This window comes from Haplochromis burtoni, unplaced genomic scaffold (genome assembly GCF_018398535.1).
Source record: "Haplochromis burtoni strain Fernald_Lab_line unplaced genomic scaffold, NCSU_Asbu1 Contig_1361, whole genome shotgun sequence".
NCBI lineage: Eukaryota > Metazoa > Chordata > Actinopteri > Cichliformes > Cichlidae > Haplochromis > Haplochromis burtoni.
Window position 1 is genome coordinate 34255 of NW_024583722.1, and position 18051 is coordinate 52305.

General features: G+C 39.2%; 1 protein-coding gene across 1 annotated transcript; it reads right to left on the reverse strand.

Annotated features, from left to right (window-relative positions):
- Window positions 1-690: 690 nt before the first annotated feature.
- LOC102311998 (heterogeneous nuclear ribonucleoprotein L-like) lies at window positions 691-16376 on the reverse strand (the record flags this gene model as incomplete). Its single annotated transcript, XM_005952309.3, is given in 12 exon segments — window positions 691-3713; window positions 4530-4628; window positions 4765-4822; window positions 5287-5485; window positions 7546-7667; window positions 9458-9693; window positions 9822-9881; window positions 12931-13003; window positions 13094-13190; window positions 13513-13598; window positions 14096-14333; window positions 16258-16376. Coding segments are annotated over 12 exon segments (1443 nt in total), but the record flags the coding sequence as incomplete, so codon positions are not given.
- Between the last annotated feature and the right edge of the window lie 1675 nt (window positions 16377-18051).

The window sequence follows — 18051 nt, forward strand, 5'->3', positions numbered from 1 at the left end:
AGCAGAAGGCTGGAGATAGAGGCAGAAAAAGCTGGTGTAAGCTTGAGCTGGAGTCCCAGCTACAAGCCTTATCTGCCTCTGCTGACTTTCCAGGTTCCATCTCCACGTCTGCTATAGCATTCGATGTCAGTAAGTGTATTTCTCTAGTGCTCGCTTTTAGGGAAGCTGAAGTTGATTCATACTTTGCACCATTTGAACGCCTTGATAGTGCTTTGCAGTGGCCTATTGATATTTGGCCCCTTTTGTTGCAGTGCAAACTGTCTGGCAAAGCTCAAGAGGTGGTGGCAGCACTTCCTTTAAAGGAAAGCCTAATCCGAGTGTTAAAGCAGCTTTCTTGCAAGCTTATGAATTGGTCCCTTATAGGCAGAAGTTTCGACAGCAGAGGAAACTTTCAAACCTATGTGGAGTTTGCCAGAGAGAAGGGGATTCTCTTTGATAACTGGTGTCTTGCGTCGAAAGCCAGTGATTATGACTGCCTGCGAGAGGTAGTGTTGCTGGAAGACTTTAGAAAGCATTCCTGAATGTGTAGTTTTGTATTTAAATGATGTGATGTGCTCACCTATAAGTCATCATTCCATGTCAATGAGAAGCACGTGTTAGCTCTGTGCAAGAGCTCCACGTGGCTAATACATCTGTAATTGTTTCAAGCATGGTAAGTGCTGATCAAGCCAGTAAAGAACAGCAAGCCTATTTTGTAGAACAGGATGTTTTAATGTCTCAGTGGTCTCCATCAAGTTTGGAAAGGGCAGACTGGAGTAAAGTTAGGCAGATTGCTATACCAACCAGCGTCCTTCTCAACCAGTTAGGGGGTTGCGTCCTTCTCCCATATGCTCCCAGTCCTTTTCCAGTCCAACCTTAGTGGTGCTGTTCTCATATTGTTCCCCACTGAGAGTACACCTTGGAACAATCATTGTTCTATCGCACTTGGGACTTGGTACCCAATCTCTGGTGGGCGTGATAAAATTTACCCCCTGACCTGTAGTTCTGGCTGCTCGTTGCTGCAGCATTTGTGTTGTACCCCATCAATCTCTAGCCGTGAGAGCAGTTCCTTCTTCCGAATGTTGAAACACTGAGCTACTAGTTGTTGCGCCTTCAATCTGAATGTTTCAAAAATTCCATCGGGCCCTCATCCTATTCGTGTAACCCCTTCCACTGGGGTTACTTGCGTAGCAGCTTCCAACAAAATGTTCAACAATATGATACAGCAGAAAGCAAAAATATTCAGTTCAACCACTAAGGGTTTACAAAATGCGTGTAAAAAAAAAAAAAAAAAAGCACACTGTATACAGATTTTAAAAAAAGAACAAAAAGACAAAAGATTAGAAAAAGAAAAAATATTAAAAAAATAGAAAAATAAATTGACCAATATTACAAAGGACAATTAAAGGAAAATACTGGACAATAGCAAACACAATATTAAGGGAATATGGGGTATATTGAATATTATTATTAAACATATTTCTGCACAACAAAGTTATCCTCAGTATTTTATTGATAATGGCATCATAGAGGACAATGCTGCTGATGTAGTCAAGAGCTTCAACAGTTATTTTGTAAATGTTGGACCAAATCTGGCATAAAGAATTGCAGAGCCTCTGTTGACTCTATCTAAAGCCTGATTGATAGGAATCCTAACTCAATGTTCCTTACAGCATGGGAAGAATAAGAAATAACTCCTGTCATAAATAAGTGTAAATACAAATCCAAAATACTAAAATTCACTTATCTAGTTCATTTTCACACTGCACAAGTTGAATTGAAAGCCTTTCTTGTTATTATACATAGTATAACAAGATTTAAAACAGCTCTATAAAATTATGTTTAAAGCAATAACCAACCTACTTCCAGACAATATTCTAAAAGGGATGGGAAAATACAATCTGAGGAGGAAAATAAATGTAAAACATCCCTTTATCTGTACGGTTTTAAAAAGTTGTTGCATCTTGTATGTGGAGTATACCTGTGGAAAAGACTGGGTAAAAAGATGAAGCAAAATCCCAGTATGACTGTTTAAAAAGAGCCACAAAAATATGTTTTTCACAAAGGAGAGGGAGTATGTAGGCTTGGACCTGGTGCTGTCACCCACTATTCGTGTGTGTGTGTGTGTGTGTGTGTGTGTGTGTAAACATATGTGTGTATACATATATGTATATATGAGCATGTATGTATTAAATATTTGTAAATATGCATAACTCTTAACAGTATATTGGGATAATAAAACCATGTAACAAATTGGAAGGATTTATGAAAGGATAGGGCATAAACAAGGAGAAAAAGGGATTGATTATTAGTAGAAATGTTAGTGGGATTAAATAAGCTTATGCTTCTTCCTAGTCCTTTTTCAACATGTTATTTATTATGATTATCTTGTTTTCACTATGTTTTGTTTTGATTGTGTTCTTCATTGCTGTTATATTATTTTTTAACATGTACAAAAAAATCAGACATTTGGCTAAGTGGTAAAGTTAGCCTGATCCAGACATGTAGCAAAAATTATGTATGTATTTACATTGTGGGTTAGGTTTTTTAAAAACTTAGTCCATCAATCTTTAAATCTTCTGCCTGCTTTGGTGTCTTTGGTTTCAAACGATGCAGGAACGTAGAAACAAAATAAAAATTCATGTTCAACGCATTTTTAATGATTCTATCTTGCTGGTTGATTTCTGTTAGTTAACAGAAATCAATAGTTTTATTAACTCTGTTGCTGTTCAGCGTCCTTTCATAACACAAATATATCACAGCAAAAATTAATTAGTTTGGTTTAAGCAGTGTATTTAAGGTTTGATTCAAAAAGTTTGGAAGACAGCATTAGACAACATTATCCAGGAAAAAGAAGGTATGCTATATAATCCAACAACTGGAAGTGCGAGCAGTACTCATCAACAACCATAAAGTGCATAAATGTTCCTGGGGTTAATGTTTTACTTATAGTGAACATAACACACAGTACTTTACAGCAGTTACACCCAGCACCTTCTTTACAAAATATTATTTACATTTTGATGATGGGAAGAGTAAATACAACATCAGGGCGCTCACAGTAATAGTAAAAGCAGATATTTGTTTTTTTAAACAGACATGAATTTATTAGTTGAAGTTGCTGTTTAGCTTTAAAGAACTACCAAATGAGTTCAGCAGTGGTTTAGTGGTTTTGGAACAAACTGTATTTTTGATTTAATATAAGTTTATTAAAAGGCTTCTTTCATATTTTTAAGTTGAGGCAAAAGTTTGATGCAGGTGGGCTTTAATAATGATATAAGCTCTCTATATTTTCTCTTTAATTACACAAAATAAAACAAGGTTGTTATCATCATTTGTCTTTGGACTGAACACAGAACTAAGACAAATGTTTCTAATTGCTTCCCATTAGATTTTTCCTAGTGTACTCCATTTTAAGCCCCTGTAAGGAATTTAACTAATTCAAACACTTTACATTCAAACAAATTACACCGAAACTATGAGATGAAATATTAACAAATGTTAACAAAGAAAAGTCTGGCTCGATTATCTAATTTTCAAGGGTGTCACTTATTTAGTTTATTGCTAAAATCTTTTTTTCTACATTGACCACACAGCAATCATCCATTGAAAAAGTAGAATTGTTTCAAGGAACAAATAAACTCTTTTCCAGTTTGTCCGGGCCATCTTGTTTCTGGGTCACAGATGGGAGGAGGTGGAGAAGCAGAGCTTCAGGGTGAAAGGGCTGGAGCTATCTGCAGGTTGGAGAAAAGATGTTGACTTTATTGTGAAAGACCACTCCTGACATTCAGTTTAACATCACAAACATATGAGACATTTTGTCCTGAAGTTTGAATAATGCTTATCTGTTTGATGGCGTTCTAATTTCTTTACTTAATTTTTTTTACCCAACCTATGTAAAGCCTCATATAATAGTGAACACAAGCTGTTGCTTGTCCAATCTCATATGAGAGGCTGCACTCTGCACTGACCATGCTGAAAGAAAGGGGAACTGAACAAAACATTATACCTTATGTTAGAGTGATTAGGACCTTGAAACCCATTCGTCTTGTCTGTTAACGTCATCCTTCGTTCTAGGTAACTAGTCTTAATTTGTCTTATCTATTTTTTCTAACTTGAAGACAAAATAATTAATTCTGATTGTTGTAATTATCCTATTTCAGTAATTATTTTATATTATATATGTATATATATATATATATTATATATTTTACTATAATAAGCTGTGTCTTGTCATCCTCTTTCCCCTTGTCCTGTGTCACAACAGAGTGTGACACAGGACACTGACAGTGTGGTTTTCCTAGTAACTCTAGTGATCTTCCTCGTGGTTAATAATTTTCAGTTTGCCCTTTTGAATTTATGTTTCTTCTTGATTATTGGTACCAGCCGATAAACATTCTGCTTTAAGTCTGACTCAGTCATCCTCTGCATGTCTTGGACCCTCTTTCTCACTTTCTGAAGCAATATCAGAACATGTCTTTAGCAACTGGTTTCACAGAGACTGCCAGCAACCTGCTGTCAGCAGTTCTGAGAATCATTTGAATACTTACTGGGTATTCGGATCTGGTGGTGGTTGAGGACTGTCAGAGCCTCCACAGCTTCAGTTTTACTGTCAAACTCCAACAGACCAGACAGAGTCTTTGAGCTGGCTGCTTAGAGGAAGAGGAAGATGGGGAAAGAAGGAAATGTTTATAACAACAAAAACCACACGTGTACACACTGAATGATATCTCCTGATACCTGGACCTGAGGAGTTATTATCGCTGCTTAATTGGTTAAACTTACGTTTGGCATCAAAAACCTTGAACTTAGAGAATGCTGAAATGTTGTATTCAGTACAGAGCTGTTGGCAAGAAAGATAGAAAAGCATTTTTAAAAGCAATTCCTGCATTTTCTTTTGTTAATATAAAACTAAACTAAAACTTGACAAAAAGTGTTGGTTTTCAATGTTGGTTGTCACTGCTAAAAATACGTTTACAGTAGTGATCGTAAGACCACAGGCAAAACTGAGTAACTTGAAGATTAAATCTCCCTGAACAAGGTTATTATGATGGTATACTAGGTTTATTGACATCTTAAAATGTCAAGATGTACCGTGTGTAAAATCAAAACATTTACAAAGTTTAATTTACTGTTTATTTTATTTTATATAGTAACAAGTCTATTCCATCTATCCATCTACTTAGAAAGTTCAAGGCGTGCCACAGTGGAGCGCATACTTGTCTACTTAGAAAGCTCACTTGGAGTAGACATTCAGTCTAGCATTTCTCCATTGAAATAATAAGTCTCATGCAGGTGTGGCCTTGCCTTTTGCAACTGGTGTTGATTGAGGTTTGGTGGGGCATTGTAGAAGTGCAGCACAGTGGCGGGTGGCTGGATGATGTTCCTGCTGCTCTGTGCACTGCTGAAGCGGTTGTTCCTTGTTAGACTAAAGTCCTGGTAGCTGCAGGTGCCGTCACCCAGCTCAAAGACCTGACTGGGAATCACAGCCTGTTGCTTGGACACACTGAGCAGGGTCAGATAAAGGGATGTGTGATAGACAAAGTATTGTAAGGACATGTTATCAGTGTGAGCCAAAATCCTATGCGTCAGTCTGCTTGTTAAGGCTTTTTCTACTTTCTGTACAGTATGATTTCATGGAGGGGGGATACCTTACCAATCAGAAGAGAGTTGGCTTAACATTAAAAAAGTGAACTCAAGTGGCTTGTTTCAGGTAATGGATAAAATAGATCTCCTTTAAGTTCTGGGCAGATAGTCACTGACTGAAGTAATGAAAAAATACAATAATGCAGTATTTCTACAAATTTGCAAAGGCTGGAACAGCCCAACATATTTTATAAAAAAAAATAGAGGCTAACTGCTGTTATTTATGTAAAATACAAGTGACAGCTTGTAGGAATTTTCAGTCCTTGGAGAGTTCTTGGATATCAGGTCTTAAAAAAAATGTGTTCCTTTCCTTTATTTAAACATGCACGTTTCTTCTCAGTTTTGACCTATGATCATGACATGAATATCACTAGAGCCAATGTCAGCGTCATGTACTTTTAGGTAGCAGTTAAGATATTTTGTTATCCGGTCGTTCAGTCTGACGTCACTAGCCGTGTCTGGGCCTAAACTCCGCTGCAGGTCCATATATCAAACGATCACTATGGCATTACTGAGAGTTGAAAAACTGTCTAAAGTCTTTCATCTTTAATAAAATGATCACTATGGCATTACTGAGAGTTGAAAAACTGTCTAAAGTCTTTCATCTTTAATAAAATGATCAGCGTTCTGCTCTACCAGGTGTAACAATTGAGTTTAACATCCAGGCATCCATGAAAACGGAATTTATGACATTTAACGGAGTTAGAAGTTAGCAGGGAGTTAGCTCACTAGCTTCTATCTAAATACAATATAGCATGTCCTGACCAGAGATGGGCAGGACATGAGATGATTACAGGATATGTAATCCAATTACTTTTTTCAAGTAACGAGTAGAAAAAGGGATTACTATTGCAAAAACGGTAATTAGATTACCGTTACTTTGCCGTAGGAACTCTGCGTTACTGCGTTACTAAAACGCAGGGGTTGGGAATCGCATCTGTAACCGGAAGGTCGCCGGTTCGATCCCTGGGCTCTCTGTCCTGGTCGTTGTGTCCCTGGGCAAGACACTTTACCCTACTTGCCTACTAGTGTTGGCCAGAGGGGCCGATGGCGCGATATGGCAGCCTCGCTTCTGTCAGCTGTGGCTACAACTGTAGCTTGCCTCCACCAGTGTATGAATGTGAGAGTGAATGAATAGTGGTATTGTAAAGCGCTTTGGGTGCCTTGAAAAGCGCTATATAAATCCAATCCATTATTATTATTATTATTATTATTATTATAATCAGTAAAGTAACGGGATTACTTTTTTGGGGAAGTAATCAGTAATTAGTTACTGATTACTTTTTTCAAGTAACTTGACCAACACTGGTCCTGACTGCGGGGTTTTGGAAACAAATTAAAACGTACAGCTCTGTTATCACTTCCAACATAAATGAAGAAGATATACTAGCTGGTATATAATGATGTGTTACGTGACGGCTAGCGACACAGCTATGTTAGCATAATATAAACAAGCTAACTTTTTTTCCACTCGATAAAAGTTAACGTGAGTGTTCTCGGTGGTCAGGAACCAATGTAATCGCATGGCAGGATGCTGTAAAAGGACCAAACTTCAGCCAGGAGAACAACTGAGATAATCCATCCACAATACGAGGTTAGTCATTCATATACTGCTGCATGGGCTGGGCTGTAGTTACATCGTAAGGTTTTAAAAACTGAGCTTAAATAAATGATTAGCGGTAATAAAAGCCGAGGGAGGTCAACAGTGATCACTGACTGTTTTAGGAGTTTTTTGAGATTAAATAGAAGAAAAAACATTAAACATGTTAACAACACAAAAGCCATATTAAACGCAGACTACTTTAGGCCCGGAAGTAGGATTCGTCACGTCATCGCTTAACGACCGGATAGACTACATCAGACTCCCTACCACAAACCCCAAGTGTCTTCAAGTCTGAAGCATGCATATTTAGTGCTTACCAGACGTTGAATTTCTTGCCAAATACTTTGATACCATTTAGGTGAGTCACAGCTCGGTCCACAGCATACTCATCACCCATCTCTACCAATGCTGTGCCTGGAATGCTTTTCATGAACTTCACCTGCAAACACAGAAGATATTTTCTTTAGCTGAAGAGCTACCATTTTGCAGCATGGTAGCTGCTGATAACTGCAGTATTTATTTATTTTGCATGAGTGTCACCATCCCCTTAACCCTGCCCCTACTCTCTCTACTGCAATTTTTTAAATCATTAATATTGAAACTAAAATATATTCACTTGCTCTGAATATAAAAAGCCATGGGTCACAGGAGAGATGAGATGTTGATTAGCGCAGGCTTGAAATTACATGCTATTGATGCCCAAATCACCCACCCAAACAAACAGTGGATGCAGCTTGAAGGAGAAGCACAGTGAAGTGGATAGCTACAAACTGCAGGCTAATTAGTGTTGTTGAAGACGTGTAAGAAATCAGTACTTCAACTTTTACTTGAGTAGTTTTTAACAGTAGTATTTGCATAGTACAGAATGTCTGTACTTTTGCCAACTCTGCAAAAGACCTTTTAAGATAGAAGCTACTCGCTTTTCTTTAAATGGCAGGTCAGTTGCTCATTTTTTTTAAAAAGTAGTCCATTTCCATTTTAACTGCCTTACTAATTCATACAATTACAGAGCACCATTCCTCCTTAGCAAACCATTTATGAATACAGATATTATTATGATAATGATAATAAATATGATTGTGATTATAAACAGCAGTGATAGCTGTACATAGTGAGCAGTGAGTATAGCAGTGACAGTAGTACATGGTGTAACAGTAACAGATGGATAAACATATGTACATTTATAAATGACATACTGAGGAGGTGTAAAAAATATGTACATGATGACTTAAGGACTTTTTAATACCGTACTAATGCTTAATAGTGGGACATTTTTATAAAGTGCCACCAATACAGTAAATGAACTTCGTAGACAGCTAATCTGTGGCTGTAAAAAAAATTTGAATGCATACCTTATTTCTCAGTACACCATCTGGGGGAACACCTCTTTAATGAATGAATGAATTAATACATGCATGGTTAAGGCATACATGAGAAGTTAATACAGATTGATGATGGTCCATGAGATTTGGCTTGTTTGTTTTTTCTTTTTTTATTAAGTTCGAACTGGCCCTGTGTTCTCTGCCTGGCACTGTGGAACCCAACTTGCATTTGATCTCTACAGTCTAGGCAAAGGCACCCTGACTATCCATAGGTATTGGAATTAAATCCTTCACCCATTGTTGGACCCTACACTGGAGTATGGGTCGTAGGTTGGTCTTGGTTCAAAACAATGCCTGCTCTCATATGGCCAGAGTAAACAGGGAGTTCTTAAAGGACACCTCTGGGGCATTATGTTTTGGTCCATTTGACACGTCCCAGGTTGCACCTCAGACTGTTCAGAAGCTCAATGATGTCCTGGTCCAAATGTGGGAGGAGATTCCCCAGGACAACATCCATTGTCTCTTTAGGAGAATGCCCCAACATTGTCAGGCATGTATTCAAGCACATGGGGGTCATACAAACTACTGAGTGCCATTTTGAGTTGCTACAAAATGGACTAGTGTGCTGCATCTTTTTTCACATTTTCATTCTGTAAGCTGCTAATTTTCATTTCCATCCAATGATGTGGCATCCTTTTGTTCTAGTATAGCTATCCAGAATTATTTTTTTTCCATTGAGATCTGATGTTTTCTTTTTTTGAGCACTGTAAAAATAAACTAAATCATACATACCTAGAACATAAGTTATGATTAAGATTTATTAAAAGAAAATTATAGGAACTATTGTACAATATATGTATTTTCATATCAACATGACCTCTAAAAGTCAGAGAGGATCCTTACACACCTTCTCGACATTGCCGTAGAGACAGAAGAGGTTGAAAATACGGCTGCAGTTCATCTTAACAGGATGGAGACCGCTCACCATGGTGACAGAGCTAGTAATGCTTTTGCCAAGGAAAGAGGAAGAGAATGTGGGGGAGGTCTTCTGGAGTAGCGGGTAAGAGATCCTCTCCTGCACCTCCTCGCTGTACCTCCAGTTCTGGCTTTTAGCAGGTAGAGGCAAGAGGGGCCAGTGTGTACCTGCAAAGATACGCACAGATACTCAGGGGATATTATGTGGTACAGTCGACTCACAGTAATTGAAGTGAAACAAGTGGAAGAGATAACATATTGGCAGCTAGACAGGGAGGGATGAAGACAGACAGTACCACCTCCGTTAGATGGATGCTCTCCCAATATGGCATGACGTTGTCTCCCCTTCCCCCGCTCTGTAACAAACAAACAAAGTGCTCAAATGGGGTGATACAGTACTATTAGGTCTTTAAGATAAATTAGGGCCAGATTATTCAAGAACTTGTATGTGAGGACAAGGATTTTAAGTTTGATTGCAGTTCAAAGAGGGAGCCAGTGAAGAGAAGGAAGTATGAGAGAAAGAATATGTTATCTCTTTCTGGCACCTGTCAGTACTCTTGCTGCAGCATTTTGGATCCACTGAAGGCTTTTCAGAGAGTCTTAAGCGCAGTTGGATAATAATGAATTAGAGTAGTCCAGCCTAGAAGTAATAAATACATGAACTAGTTTTTCAGTGTCACTCTGAGAAAGGATGTTTCTAATTTTAGAGATATTGTACAAATGAAAGAAAACAGTCCTACATTTTTGTTTAATATGCACACTGAAGAACATATCCTCTGGTCAAAAACAATTTTCAAGATTCATCAGAGTGTTACTGGAGGACAGGGTAACGCCATCTAGAGGTTAGATAGCATACTAGTTAGATAACATACTTGTAAGGCCAAGTACAATATACCTTCAGTTTTATCTGAATTTAAAGGAACGAAATTAGTGAATGCTGCCTGGTTTTCAGTCCTAAATATTACTTAAGTCCCGGTACAAGCAGGATTCAGGATTCATTGCACTAATGTTAATGGTAACTTGGTTATGTTGCTGCCTCTGCTTGGTGCTGTTGAGCCAAATAGACTCAGTGTGCTAGTGTGCCAAATGGGATCTCAACTTATTTAATACCCCTAATAAGACAAAAAGTAAATGTGGAGAAACTACTGCTCTTATGTTATTTTTGTAGTGGTTCATACCACTTGAGTCTGTCACCATTTTGTGTGACAGACTCCAACCGTTTCCCCTGATTTTTTTTTTCTCTGTGAATCTAAAGCACAACGTATGTACCTCCAAGTAAAAACGATGAAAAGCAGTGAAAAGTTTTATATTCAGAAACCTATAAGCACCAGAATGTAGCTTAAAATAGATGTCAATATTTCTTTTCTTTAGTTATTTGAAACATGGAGTATTTTAGTACTAATAGTACTGCTGTGTTTGCATTACAGCATTACATCACATCTATTCTATATGACTTAAAACGGTTAAGATATGGCATGATTTCCTCACCCAATAAAGGAATATTTAGTATATCAGTCTACTCTTCATTTTGACTTTTCTTTTTACCAATATAAGTAAGCCTTCAGACAAACACAGTAGTGCCAGTATAGTAAAAGAACAATATTTGTCTCATGTCCAAAACAGCCTTATACACTTGTCTTTGAGATGAAGATATGAAGTGATATAGAAATAGAAATAAATGCAACTTGAATCCTTGCTGAAGTTCAGTATTTAAAACTGAGCTAAATTTCACTAATGAGAATTTTAAATCTAATTTATTAATACAAGAATTTTATCTTTATGCATATTATATTTGCAAAGTAAGATGACACCAGTCCCATGAACATTAGCTGCTACTTACTCTCTAATCTTAAAATTAACAGTCACGTTTTCATGGTCTTGTGCGCTCTCATCCTCAGATATTTAAGAAACCAAAAAAAAATCGCATACACCAAATCCTCAAATGACCCGGCCTTCATGGTTTACATAGGCTGGGTTCTTTGAGGATGCAGCCCTTTAATTGGGACACACCTTATCAGTCTTTTGTCCTTTTAATGTCATCTTAGTGCATTGACATTTCCAAGCTCCTCCTGAGGTTTTCCAACTGAACTGGAGTAAATTTACTCTGTTTATATTTACTCAGATTGCAAACAAAATGTATTGTGCTTTATAAGACACATTCCTGCTGTGTAAAAAGAAGATAATAATGTTCACTAGAAGGAATAAGTAAAATGTCAACATATTAATTTTACTCGAAGTGAACCATCCATCTTCTTCCGCTTATCCAGGCCGGATCGTGGGGACAGCAGCCTAAGCAGAGAAGCCCAGACATCCCTCTCCACAGCCACTTCCTCCAGCTTGTCCGGTGGAACTCCCAGGCCAGCCGAGAGATATAATCTCTCCAGCATGTCCTGGGTCTGCCCCGGGGCCTCCTCCCAGTGGGACATGCCCGGAAAACCTCGCACAGGAGGCGCCTAGGAGGCATCCTTGTCAGATGCCCGAACCACCTCAACTGGCTCCTTTCAATGTAAGGAACAGCGGCTCTACTCTGAGCCCCTCTGGCAGAACTTCTGAACCTATCTCTAAGGGAAAGGCCAGCCACCCTTCTGAGGAAGCCCATTTCTGCCGCTTGTATCCGCGATCTTGTTCTTTCGGTCACTACCTACAGCTTGTGACCATAGGTGAGGGTAGGGACGTAGATCAAGCAGTCAATTGAGAGCTTTGCTTTTACACTCAGCTCTCTCTTCTCCATGATGGAACGGTACACTGTCCGCATCCCTGCAGCCGCAGCACCAATCTGTCTGTCGATCTCCCGCTCTCTTCTCCCAACTCACTTATGAACAAGACCCCGAGATACTTAAACTCCTCAACCTAATCAAATTCAGCACCAGGTGGTGAGTTGGATCAGGTGGCGGGGGAGAACGCTGGACAGACCTGGTGCACCTAAACGTATAGTGAGGGTGTGCTGGGAATGTCTGGCAGAGGCCCCAGTCTGTGAGATTTACAACGCACACCTCCGGCAGAGCCTCACCAGCATTCCGAGAGAGAATGCGGACATTGAGTCCGAATGGACCATGTTCAGCACTTCCATTGCCGAAGCCGCTGCACTGAGCTGCAGCCGCAAGGTGGTTGGTGCCTGTCGTTGGTTAACCCCCAAACCAAATGGTGGACACCAGAGGTGAAGGGAGCCACAAGGCTAAGAAGGAGTCCTATCAGGCTTGGTTAGCCTGTGTGGCTTCAGAGGTAGCTGATATGTACTGACAGTCCAAGCGTGAAGTGGCTCGGGCAGTGGCTGAAGCAAAAACTCAGGTGTGGGAGGAGTTCTGAGTGGCCATGGAAAAAGACTTTCGGACTGCCTCGAAGTAAGCTTTAAAGAATATGCTTAAAGTGCTTTCATTGATCAGAGATTAAAAGAGGGAACGCTACCTCGGTGCAGGAGGAAGGGTTTGGTGTAATCCCAGCTGGTGTTGTTGTTGCAGATGACGTTCAGTCTGTTGGGCTGCAAGGGGCAACAGAGCACAGCACCTCTTTTTAGATGTGTGTTCATGTGCATGGGCATGACTGTGTGAGTGTATGTGCATGTGTTTACCCGAGCGTATTCAATCTTGAGTGTGCAGCAGCCAGCATAGATGTCAGCTCCATTCAGAGCCAGTTTGGCCTTCTGAGCATCCTTTACTGACTCAAATGTTAACAAGCTTGTTAAGGTTGACTCATCAGGATCAGCAGAGAAAAACAAGACTACCACAGCCCTCAGGATGATGCACTGTCAGGTTTAATGAAGTGAACTTTGATCTGGCATCAACAAAACACATCCAGTTAGCTATAATCCTCTTCTACCATCCTGTGTTCATTATTTTGTATCCAAACGAGTCTATTAAGCTCTGAACTGGAGCTTAGAAAAATGAAAATGCATGTTGGCATTTCTCTGCTAATCTGTGATATACCCCAAGAACACATGCAATTGTGTGCGCACACACACACATACACACACACACACAGTCAGGATATTCAACCATGGCCTGGATGCCGTTGCGTTTGAAGATGACAATACGTAGGACGTTACCAACTGGGTTGCACACAGTGTACAACACATCCTGAGAGAAAGACAGAGACCACACTGTAAAAACTGCAACGTACCTACTGGTCACCAAGAAAATGGACTTAAGAAAACAGAAATGGAAAATGGGCTTTAACACTTAAAACCTTTACATTTATGAGCTAATTTTGACTAAAAGTTAAAAGCTTACATTATTTTACAAATAAGCAGTGAGACATTAGCACTAATCTAAATTACAAAGATATTGTTGAGGATGTATACACAGATAAAGAATGTATACACAGAGCAAAGGCACAGAGGGTTTGTTAATAATAGATGTCTGACAATGTAAGCTTGTATCTCTGTATCTGTATTCCTGAGGCAAACATTTTAAGTAATGTACAATGACTGTAATCATTATTAACACAGGAGCAGGCGTCCTTGAAGGGTAAAAAAGAGACCTGGTTAAAGAGTTTTAGCTCAGATAGCAAAAAGTTTCTTTTCTAACACAAGTTGAAGATATGGCAAGAGTCTTAGGTGGGGTAAAGGACTTACAGTGGTAATGGGATACACAGGGTTCTGTATGGACAACAGGAGGACTTTGTTTCCACTGGAGGGGTCGTCTGTGTTGGTGGGTCTGGTGATTCTCTGGCTGGTAGAGAAGTTAAAAAAAGCCTGCTGCTCAGCGACGTAGACAGCATCACGGGTTCCGAATGACACGCAGCGCTCAGCACTCTCCACGCTGTCAAATTCCACCAGAGCCTGACGCTTGAAAGGCATCATCATTACATAACTGCCGATAGCGGAGACAAATGTGAAGGTTAGAGAAGGTGAGCAAGTAAAGTAAAAGTATGTACATTTTTATTTCTATAGCATCTTTCAACATAAACAACAAGTGCTTCACAAGAAATTACCATAGTGTCCCAGAAGAGTTAATGAAATCCAAGTCGAAAATGATGACTACTGGCACAAGCTGCACTTTGAAATCATTTCAGCGGGTCACGCAGCTATCAACTTTTGTAACCTTGCATGTTTCGCCATTGCTGCAAAAGCAGGTATGAACTGATGTGACTGTGCGATCAGTCACATCAGTGAATATAGATCCAATCAAGAACACTTATTCTATACTGTAATTTCTGTCGTTATTATTTGTGATTAAGGTAAATCACAAAATCTCATGCACATGTGCCAACTGGAAGGCAGCCTGTTTCAGTTATTACCTTTTTTCCCTCTATTCTTTAAACTTTTGTTCTTAGTTTTTTGTCTTTTACTTATTAGTAGCGTGTTAGTGTGTTTCAAATTGTTTTCTCTCAAACATGTGGGTTGAGAAAGTTTTTTTCACCTTATCGCTGTGGACTGGGGGTACGCATTTTGGAGGACTATAAATACCTTGGACTAAGCACAGATAATAAACTGGACTGGGTAAACAACCCAGTCCAGTTTACCCAATGGTGTCAGACAGGGTGGGATTTTGTCTCCAATTTTAATTAATTTATATGTTGATGATTTCTCCATGTAGCTGAGAGCCTGTAACACTGGGCGTATATTAGGTAAAACATGGATAAATCATCTTATGTATGCAGATGGCCTGGTTGTTTTTAGTCCCAGTAGTGCTGGATTACAGGAGCTTAATATCTGTACTGAATATGGTCTGCATTATGATATAAAGTACAATGCTATTAAAAGTGCTATTTTGATATGTAGAACCAAGCAGGATAAACAGCTAGATTTCTCTGTGTTTAACTGTCCCAAAATAATATTGGGGTTCATAAAAAGGTGAAATACCTCGGTGACTTTATTGTTGATCAAATGAATGATGATGATGACATATACAGACAACGATGCAAGCTCTATTTGCAGGCAAATACCATTGCACGCAAATTCAGCTTTTGTTCAGTTCCAGTTAAAGTGACTTTGTTCAAAGCGTGTTGCACACTGCTATATACTGCCCCCTTGTGGTCATCTTAGAAGCAAAGTAACATGCGGACGCTGCATGTTGCATATACATGATACAATGAGGAAATGTTCAGTGCATAGTAAGCATTGGAATCCCTAGTCACATTTGGTGCTGCGCACCTGTAGATGAAAGAGCAGCCAGGCATGTGACTGTAATTAACTTCCCCGCCACAGGGTGTCATTGCTACACATCCCAATTGTATGTGTGCACATAGTCTACAGCAACATTTTGATGTTTGTTTCTTGCCAAAAGAAAAACTGCCCAAATGTCAAGACCCAAGGTTAATAACAGTGCATTAGCTAGTATATCCTACTTCACTCATTCCCAGGTAAATATAAAGAAACTGATTCACTGGCTGCCTTCTTCCACTTGTCAAAGTTGCTCAGATGTTTGACCATTTTTTTTTTGTCATGAACTTTAGGAATTTACTGTTTATTTGGTACCTAATATATCCCACCATTTGACAGTGCTAACTTTGCACGTCAGTTTTAGTCAGGGATGTTTCCAATTTTTAATGGGTCTTTCTAGTCATTTAACACTAGGAAGAAGGCATTTGTTTCATACAGTTTAGGGTTGCAGCTTGCTAAACAAGCTTTCTAGCACAAGCTCAAAATCATGTCATGCCTGTACATTGCAAGGTGTGCACTAAAAAAAAGTCCATGATACCAAAGTCAATGTGCAATGCAATTCCAAGCTAAATGAAAGTGTGTTAATATTTTTTAAATGGCCTCAACAGTATTTAGAGTTAAACCAGGACTACCAGATGTTGCCAAACTTGTCAAGTGCCTCCACTAGGTCCCCTTCCACCACAGCATCGCAAAGTCCTCGAACATGGACAACTGGAGATGGGGGGATGCGACGACTGTCATCCAAACAATCCTGTAGAGAAAATAAAAATGAACTCAGATGTTTTCTTAATTTTACTTTGCACAAAGAAAATGTTTGCTTACTAGCGTAACCGGGGTTCTTTGAAAAGTGAGTTCAGTATCCCACTATGGTAAGCAACCTCTGGCATGACCAGTCACTTCAAGGACTTGCTGACAGGTGTCCTCTACATAAATATTCCTAAAAAGGTCCCATGAGGCAGTCATTCATCTGATGGAATGTGCACACAGCTGCAAAAAAGGCTGTGGTCCACCTTGTTGGAAGACTGGACCTCTACCACCCAGTCGGACAACCCCTGGCGAGACATAGACTTACCTTTAAAGAAGGAGTTAAAGCTACAAAGATTTGGTTGCTTTTCCTAAACCCCTCAGTCCTGTCTAGATAATTGCTTAATGTATCGATAAGGCATAGTGAATTAAAGTGGTTCTGGCTCTCATCTGCAAATGGCAAGTAGAGAAAAGCTAATAAATGGAATGGACTGGTTCTTACATGGTGCTTTTCTACTCTACCTGAGCACTCAAACCACTTACAACTCTCATTCATACAAATACCTTTTCTATATGTAGGTGTGTTCTATCTAGCACTCACACAAATCATACTACAATGGATGTATCAGAGATCAACTTGGGGTTACTATCTTGCCCAAAGATTTTTGGCATGCAGGCTGGAGTTGCCAGGGATCAAACCACCAACCATCTGATTGGGAAAATAGCAGGCAGTACCTCACTGACCCTTTTGGCTGATGCCAAAGTTAGCAATAGGATACTTTACTCAATATACTCTACAGGTGCAAAAGGTAGCTCTGAGTGTGCCTCTAGAACTTTGTGTAAATCTCAGGAGGGAACATAAACCTCATTAGAAGAGGAGTAGCCACAATCTTAGTCTTAATCAGTAATGCTCAGTATTGACATCTATCAATGATTACTGATAGCTATCAGTGAAATTGTTTGTTGCACAGTGTCTAGCACACTGTTGTTGTGGTAGACAGGCAGGTCTGCAACAATATATATTCTTGCGATAAAAGCTACATAATTACTGTGTTACAACAGTTATTTCTATAATCAGTAAAAACCCATGGTTAGGGAAATTTTGCAGTTATTATTTAAGTCCATAAATGAACATGAATTCCCAAAAGAGGGTCTTCGCTCAAAATCACTGGAAAATGAGAAAGTGAATACAAGTTAAAGATGAATGAATTAAAATGCAAAGAAAGAAAAACTGTGCATAGGCAAGGCACAAAAAAAGATATCAATTGAGTGTCATCATCAACAAAGTTGCCCAGCTCACACCAGAAAGTGGTGCATTGCATGATCTCTCTCTCCCTATATCACCAAATCAGGAAAAAAATGTAATGATGACAACCATAATGCCCATGGTTGAAGTCATGGGCCCGGATAGAAATATAGCTTTGGTTCAATGACTGTGGCCTGAAAATGACAAGAGAGAAGTTACAAACATCTGCCAGACCCAAAGAGGACAGCAAGGACTTTATTGCCCAATTCCAGTATAATTTATTCAATTCAATTCAATTTTATTTATATAGCACCAAATCACAACAAAGGTCGCCTCAAGGCTCTTCATAGATACAGAGAAAAACCCAACAATCATATGACACCCTATGAGCAAGCACTTTGGCGACAGTGGGAAGGAAAAACTCCCTTTTAACAGG